Source organism: Atta cephalotes (genome assembly GCF_000143395.1).
Source record: "Atta cephalotes unplaced genomic scaffold scaffold00023, whole genome shotgun sequence".
Taxonomy (NCBI): Eukaryota; Metazoa; Arthropoda; class Insecta; order Hymenoptera; family Formicidae; genus Atta; species Atta cephalotes.
Genome location: NW_012130087.1, coordinates 4113931 through 4123184, shown reverse-complemented (window position 1 = coordinate 4123184; position 9254 = coordinate 4113931). Strand labels below are relative to the sequence as shown.

Below are 9254 nucleotides of genomic sequence, written 5' to 3'. Positions count from 1 at the left end.
ATAATAATAATCTGATCGCTCGGAAATTCTTCCCAAGAATATTAAACACCGTAATAAATTACAATGTTATTAAATAAAATTGTATGACACTTACACATAAATTAAAAAGCGCAGCAGACACCTGATCTTTTATCTATCGTATTAATTATCTATTATTTATTTTGATATTTTTTAATGTATTTTAATACTATATTGCATATATTATCTTTTTATTTTAAGAATGAGATTGTTATTTTTGTCGAAATAATAGAATAATTGTAGCATATTGCCTATTTGCAGCATAAGAAGAGGTGCCCATTGGGTCGTGAATTTTCGATATTTTGACTTCTTCATAATAGTGGTGATATTGTTATCAAGTATCGCACTGGCTGCCGAGAATCCTTTAGAGAAACAAAACGATATCCTCAAATACTTCGATTACGCATTTACCAGCGTCTTTACCATCGAAATGGTGCTGAAAATCATCGATCTTGGTATCATACTGCATCCGGGCTCATACCTGCGCGAGTTCTGGAACATTATGGATGCAGTCGTAGTGATATGTGCTATGGTGTCAATCGGCTTTGACATATACTACTTTTTTAATGGTTCTGTCAGCCAGAATGATGACAAAGTCCACTCTTCTAAGTCTTCTACCAGCCAAAATCTTTCAACCATCAAATCGCTACGAGTGCTGCGAGTACTCAGGCCGCTTAAGACAATAAAGCGCGTGCCGAAGCTCAAGGCGGTGTTCGACTGCGTGGTGAACAGTCTCAAGAATGTCATTAACATTCTCATAGTGTACATATTATTTCAATTCATATTCGCCGTAATTGCGGTGCAGTTGTTCAACGGTAAATTCTACTACTGCACCGATGAGAGCAAGTATACGCAAGAGGATTGCAAGTAAGTATACTATTTGAGTATATTATTCGATCTTCTTACTTCTACTTATCAATAGAAACATTTTGGAGAAAATACACATATATATTAGTGCATTTTAATAATAATTAAAGCTAGAACATTTGATTTTGATAAGTAAGCAAATAAATATATCTTTAAGAGCAAATGAATCTGAAACTAAAAAAAAAGTTCTTTGTTTCGTACTTATTCTTGAATTACTCGTATATTTTTACAAATGTCAGTAGAAATGGAGATCAATTTTGTTTTCGCGACAGTGGCCATTTCTTCGTTTTCGAGAAGAATAATATACTACCGAAGTTCGAGCCACGGAAGTGGCAACCCCAGGACTTTCACTACGACAACGTGATAATGGCCATGCTAACGTTGTTCGCTGTCCAGACCGGCGAAGGCTGGCCACAGATCTTGCAAAACTCGATGGCGGCCACGTATAAGAACAAGGGTCCTATCCAGAATAGTCATATCGAAATGTCCATTTTCTACATCGTCTATTTCATCGTCTTTCCATTCTTCTTCGTCAACGTCTTCGTGGCTTTGATTATCATCATGTTCCAGGAGCAGGGAGAAGCTGAACTGCAGGACGGTGGAATCGATAAAAATCAGGTAATTTTTCATACCTATTTTTTCATTTGAATTAATTTTATGTGCGTTTCATTAGCTGTCTTCATGAAAAGGATAAATTTTAAAAAATATGAAGTCTTTCTCTTCAAGCGTCATTAAAATTTTAGTTTTTTTTTAAATGAAAAATGTATTAATATATACAATTATTATATACATAAATTAAATAATTGTTTCCATATATGAACAATTTAAATATATAAATATTCTTTCATGTATATCAATTTTTGTTGACTCTTTATGTTTTAATTTTTTCTTTATTTTAATTTTTATCTTCGTCACATTTTAGACAATATATGTGCTGTGTGCATTTTTTTAGCACAGACATTAATGCAGACATTGATAATTCCGTGTTAATCTTTCAGAAATCATGTATAGAATTTACAATAAAAGCTCGTCCATTCGAGAGGTATATGCCGAAGGAGCGGAATAGCATTAAATACAAAATCTGGAGAATAGTTATATCTACGCCATTCGAACATTTTATCATGATACTCATCGTATTGAACGCAATATTGCTTATGATGAAGGTAAGTATTGTATCACGATCTCTCTCTTGCAATTTCTTTAGAGAGATTTATTAATCAGATTAATCAGTTTTTTCCCCGATTAGTAAACGCGAATAACGAAAAAAATTAAGTGTTTTGAAATAGGAACCTTTTTATGCAAGTAATCGAAAACAAAACTTATACGTAACAAGATTTGTAAAAATTTTTTCGAACATAATAAAAGCAACTCAAAAGGATTTTTATAAATTTCGTAGCCAGTCTTGTTTTCGATTTTTCATGGTTCTATATCAAAAGAGGCATAAGTGCGAATTATTATTCTTTTTTTAAAATGCGTAGACAAGAGAAACTGTTCTTTATTTTCTTTATTTGAAATTAGGATAAAATATTTTTCAGCCAGAGAAAAATATTTTTCTTAAGGATGTATATCAGGTATAATCTCTATAAAGTACTAAAATTGGAACTAAAATTGGAAATTTATATTTTCTGTATATAAAAGTAAATACTGATTTACATTTAGCAATATAATTTTATGGTTTATGTGAAAATTTTTTCATTTTATCTTAATTAATTTTTTAAAAACATGTTTACTTCATATTAAAATAATTTTTAATTTAGATTTCTACCAAATCGCCACCAAAGTTTTTGTATTATTTTCAAATACAATATAGAAAAAAAATGTATAATTTCATTATAATTTTCATTATAATTTTTCTATTTGTTAAAACAATAATACATTCTTAAGAAGGAAATAATTTGACATATTTTTTTACTTAAAAATAAACTTATGCCTTAATTCTGGTATTGCGATGTATTGCTCGTTTATCTTTGCGTCCTGCGATATTTATCGTTTTTAATAACTCAATTTAATATCCGCGCATTCTCTTGACATAAGATTAGGTTTATCAGCAACTTTAATTAATCAACAAAGTCTTGTTTTTTGTTAATATAACGAAGATCATGTCACGAAGAAACGAGAATATGTCGCGTCCAAATACGTAATATCGAAAAACTGTACTATATCTATAGCTATATATTACGTTATATACTTACGAGAACATTGTTGTTCTTACCTGCTGACTTTCTGATCGTTTTCTTTGTATAACTGTATCATCCTTATATTTTATGAATATGTGTACACACACCGGCAGGAATGATGTCCCCTGGCGTTCTGCGCGCGGCGCTACACACTCGTACCGAAGCGTACACGTACGTGTTACTGGAAACGCGATGGAGATGAGGAGTGCAAAAGGAGAAAGTAATGGGAGGCGCTCCGATATTCTGTTCTTAATGCAAGGCGCATGATTGAGAGAGAAAGCGTGATGCCTGCTCGTGGTCTCCTTTCGCTGTCTCACACATTTGTTACTAGTACGAGTGAGATATCCCGGTGTCTCTCGCACACCAATATTCATAATAATACTTTTATGCACAAAATGTTGTAATTATGCATAAAAATTTTTAATATTATAAAAAATTTTTGTGCATATTTACAACATGTAATTTTGAGACTCATTGTAATAGCTTTTGGTGCATTTATAAACTTGCAGTGTGTAAATGAAATTAATATTTTGTATCGCAAGATCGCAAAATTAAATTTATAGTTAAATATGAGATCATATAATAAAATAAATAAAAAAATATATGATATAATGTATATATATTTTACATATTGTACATTCAAATTTTTTTTCATTGTGAAAATGTAATAATAATAATTTTTTTAAAAACTTATTAAATTGAAAATTTAATGTATTAAAATGGTAAATTAACTTAACGTTTTTTTATATACTTAAAATCAAATAATTAAATTTTTAGCTGAATAAAAGTAATTACATTATTAACAGCAGTTGTGTTCATTTATAATAATAATTTTTATAATATAAAGGAAATAGTATATTTATTAATTTTTAATAAAAAATAATTGTAACTTTTAAAAAATTTTACAATGATTGAATAATTGTTAGAAACTAAAATTTTTTTCTTAATTTAATAATTACCAATAGTTACAGTATAAAAAAATTTTTACATTGTCCTATTTATATAGTTTATTTCATTTAATAATAATGATTGAATTGATTTGAATGTTAACTCGAGAAATCAAGAATTTATTTTTTGAATTTTATTAGTTGTCCAACTGTTAATAATTAAATATTATTATCACAAATTACGTTATCTTTTTTTCTTTAATTTGATTCACTCTCAAATTCTATTAATCCACTATTATTAGAATAAAACAAATATAAATTCATGAGACAAAATTAATCGGATTCGTGCACACTTTCAGTCTTGAACCGAATCCTGTATTTTATTGTGAATTTCTTCATTTGCTTTTCAATTCCTATAACTTATACAGTTGAACGCACGAGATGAATATTTATCCTCGTTTCTCTGTCTTTCTTAAACGAGATCATAGCCTGAGCTTGAAATTAGAACCATCGAATTAGAAACATTTACATACATATACATATTAGGCTAATTCGAATCCATACGCAACGCTCGATTATATGATTTGTTGGACCTGTTTGCCTGAAAAAAAACATAGTATGTATTCAGATTACTTGCACACGCACTGCATCTGGTCTTAAGAGCACGTATCAAATGAAACATCACGTTGCTCAGCACATATGCACACAAGCGAGGAGACAGTAACATTTTGTTCTTGTGAAAAAAACGCTCTGCGTTTTTGAAATTTTTTAAAGGAAAATTCATGAAAGAAAAAGTAATATTAAATTAGTAAAAGCAGAATTATGTATATAATATTTTATGTGAAAATATGTTGTCCCTTGTGATTGGAATAATTAATATATTAATATTTTGTGATTTATAGTTAAAAGAAGTTTTTTTATCTCTAAAGCCCGATTGCACTAACATTACTTTGTCTTTAAGAAAGACTTAAAACTCTCTATTTCTGTCTCTCTTTCGCTTTAAAACGAGACAGAGAGAATTTTAAGTTTTGCTTAAAGTCAAAGTAACGTTGGTGGAATCGGGTCTAAATGATGTTTTACTTTGAAATCACAAAATTAATCATTTTAATCTTTCTCAGATATAATAATTAATAATATGTAATGTATTAATAATATATTTACTTATTAATGCAAATTAACCAGTTTAGTATTTGGATTATAATTAATTGTCTTCTCGTTCGACACATTGGTTGATACGATGTATGTATATATGTTTATACATATAGGGTGTCCACCTGCACTTCTCACACATGTGCAAAACTGCGTGTCGCATGCTGGCTGTCGCCAAAACAGATTGCTCAGACTGACAGCTGAATGAAATAGCAACAACATTAGATATATCTGCTAAATGTGTTTTACAGTGACAAGAAATACACTGCACGGGACGTGTGTTCGCACGTTTCTCCTTTTCCCTCGTACAAAAAAGAAAGATTGCAGAAATATAAGCAGAAATATAAGTAAAGTTTCGTAATTTCTGACGATTTCTTCGTTAATTGCATTCTTTTCATTTCGGAAATCCATTCACTTTAAGTGTCTTTATTCGATTTTACGTTTCTTCGATCATTTCTCTCTCTTTCCTTCTTTTTTCGATTTTTATCAGTTTCTGCGACTAGTTTCTTCAGACACTGATTCGTATATGCTCAACTTACGATCCACAATTTCATAAAAAACAATAACAGAAAGAGGATTTATTTTTTTACAATTGATTTAATGATAAACTTAAATTTCACTTAACACTTGCATCAATATTAAATGTTTTAGTTTTAACTTACTTAATTAGATTTAATTTTTATCTCACAAGTATAAGTAAAATGTATTGTTTAAATTTGTGTATATTTAACTCTGATTGGTATTTGCTCCGAAATTTCCTTAATTGATATTTGAGAGTATAGTGCATTTTAAATTGATATACCTTTACTTAAGGTTAATGTAATTGAATGGTTTTTTTTATTTAGGAAGTTAAAATCTAAGGAATAAGATTATGTAACTAACTAAAGTTATATAAGGTTTGCTATAAATTTTTATAACGTACTTAAAAAAAAATATCTGGATCCACTGGATCCTTCTTCGTCGCTGTAATTTTTAAAATATGTAACATGGAAAAAAATCTTGTCTTCTGAAATTTCTTGGGTTATATTAAATGCTTTTTTTTTCTTCATTGGGTCTGATAGAGTCCATCATTCAGAAAATTCCCCACATATAATCCATTGATCCAGAATTCCAGAAGATCAGTCGATCATTAGTTATCCTAGTACACGCCTGATATCTCTTATAGTTCAATTAAATAGATACATATACAACGCGAAGTGCAGTTACTAATTAACCACGTAATACATAATTAATATATGCACTACACTCGTCGAAAGACGAATTGATATCGCAGGAATGTAAGAGAACAAACGTTTCATTTAATACACACGCATACCGATTGAATTGTACACGTATAAGTTTCGACGACGTTAAAAAAATATCTCCCTCCCCACATTCTACGAATATATAGGCGTACATCATTACTTTTTACATATACGTAATTTTTCGTGTATCTCTCGCACTTTATCTTACACTTCGTACCTATGTACGACTAAACTGTGTACCAATTCGTGATACCTAAAAGCTGACACATAACATGACCCGCGAATCATTCTCGAACAGAACGCGATTTATTCGAAATTTTATTTTATATTTTTTTATTCTTACCTCGACAAATTTTATTTTGACATTATTTGACATTATTCTGTATTTGTTGCAATTTCTACAGCGCTATGCGAATAAAATGGCATGAAAAGTGATAATGTTTCAGCAAGATTAATTCTGTGTAAAAGAATACAGATCGTATAATTTCTTTTATATGTATAATCATGTTTTATATAAAATTATTTGAATTTTTAAACACTAATTGTAAATTGATTCTATTGACCATGGTTGGAAATTTCTAATCAACAGGAGAAAATTACTAAATTTTATTTAATATATTAAATAATATATTAAATAATAAATTTTATTTAATATATTTGACGGTTTCACAGTGTACTTCATTCTGTTTTTAAGACAATAGTTAATCTTGCTGGTGCTGTTACCCCGTTTACCCCGTTTTACAATATATATTGTGCAGCACAGAATGTTCATGTATCGGTGCACAGAATTTCGTAAAAAAAAAAAGGAAAGAACCACTTCTTTCGTCCTCACCCATGATGGTCAAGGGAAGGAAGAAGGTTATGCCGAAAAAAAGCAAAGAAAAAAAAGCGAGACATACGATTAAACTTGTACGTACGTATGTCTGTCTGTTCGACTGTGTGTTTGTCAGTGTATGCATTGCAGTTCTATCAGCAAAGCGATTCGTACGAGAACATGCTGAAGTACATGAACATGTTCTTCACGGGGATATTCACTGTCGAGTGCGTACTGAAGATCGCAGCATTCGGCGTGAAGGTAGGCTCCATATATTGCCAAACATCTCTCTCTCATCGAATTCAATATATTCTAAGTAAAGAGATTTAATTCGAGACTAAGTCGAGTGAAAGATTGCTTCTCGTGATTGTTCCCTAAAATTGGAAGCCTGAAGAAATCCAGAAATCTCTCGCTGCTGAAAGAATTGATATTATTGATGTTATTGAGATAATAAACATTGAAATAATTTGGTGTTGAACATATTTTGTGTACGTAACGTTAATTTATCAATAAAAATCAGAAAAAATTAGAAATAAATTTTTAAAACAATTTAAAGTGATAAAATTTCTATAACAGTTTTAATAACAATGGAATGTGGAAGAACATCACGAGAGAGTTATTTTTCGCGTCGCCCAGTAAGTACCACTTGTTAGAAGATAATTATAAGTAGTTCTTCGTGAGAACCGATGTAGCAATATAACTTATCGGAATACTTTCGATACTCCGGAGACATCCGTGTATATATTCTATTTCACGCGTGTACCTCTTCATACAGAATATACTATTTAGTGAACTTTCTGCGCGCAGGGCTGAAGAGCACTAGATGCTGTCGGAGTAGTTGTAGCATTTCCATTTTTCGATATACCTTCGTACGAATATATAGATATGTATCTCGATAGAACTAGAATGGTATTTTTCGTGCTCCTCTGTGCAAGGATTAGTTGCAAGATCTAGATAGAAAGATTTTTTATCATTACTCATACTTGTTGTTCTACTTGAGATAGTATCAATGAAGTCTGCTTTAGTATACAAAAAATGCTCAGCTCTAGTATATTGTACACGTGATCGAGCTTCAAGACAATCTGGAAAGACTCAAGATTTAAATACCACTCAATCTTTTTTATTTTTACTTCCAAATTCGAATTTCTTTTTTGAAAATTCGATAGATTGAAAAAATACAATATTTTCATCAGTTTTCATCATCTGTCATCTGCTTTTAAACTATATTATTCATTTAGTAAATTTTATACTTTTTTGTTCATTGTGGCTATTACTGTGAAACTTTGTATTTAATATAAAGATCACAGCAGACACAATCAATATAATTGAATTAGAGTTGTATTTATTTCATTAAAAAAAAATTTTAGAATTTTATGCAATATATTTATTACTCATATGTTAAATACAATCAAATATAATGAAACACGCTACGATCAAAGATAATGAAAATCTTCTCAGTTTCTTACATTCATAATTACAGTGAACACATAATAATGGGATTAAATCATTAATTGTAATTTTAGTATTGCATTTTTTATTTCTGTTAATTTTTGTGTTTTTATAATATTAACTCTTTTTTATCCCATTATTACAATAAGCTAATTACATAGATTTTATATAAAAAACAGAAAAAAATTTAAGCTATAATCGAATTTTTGCAAAATATAGATATCTATCGATTGTTCACACATATACGCGCACACACACACACACACACACACACACACACACACACACACACACAAATATTCGATCGTAATATTAAATATTCAAGTGAGTCTCCGTGAAAATATTTTGTATTTTCATTACGTTTTGTATCTGATAAAAAATGTGTAATTAAGCTTATAATATAATATTCATAAATGCGTTTTTAGAATTTATAATTTAACATATACTTACATAGAAAGTTAACAGTTACACATACAAATACATAGACATAAAAATTCGTACATCATACACCTTCATATGGCACTCATGAATATACTTCTACATGACGAATTGAGAACATAAATCTTACATCGGATTATTTTCAGTTTTGTTTCAGTTTTTCTTTCTTGCTTTTTCTGTTTATTTCTTCTTAATTCTCTCTCTCTCTCTC

At 29.6% G+C, this 9254-nt stretch overlaps 1 protein-coding gene across 1 annotated transcript in view; it reads left to right on the top strand.

Moving 5' to 3' along the window:
• LOC105620023 (voltage-dependent calcium channel type A subunit alpha-1-like) overlaps positions 1-9254 on the top strand; it is a 67105-nt gene that overhangs the window by 28361 nt on the left and 29490 nt on the right. Inside the window, exons 13-16 of the mRNA XM_012201535.1 lie at positions 280-885; positions 1158-1503; positions 1884-2048; positions 7307-7417. Of these exons, the coding sequence (XP_012056925.1) occupies positions 280-885; positions 1158-1503; positions 1884-2048; positions 7307-7417 (1228 nt within the window). The remainder of the gene's footprint in view (positions 1-279; positions 886-1157; positions 1504-1883; positions 2049-7306; positions 7418-9254) is intronic.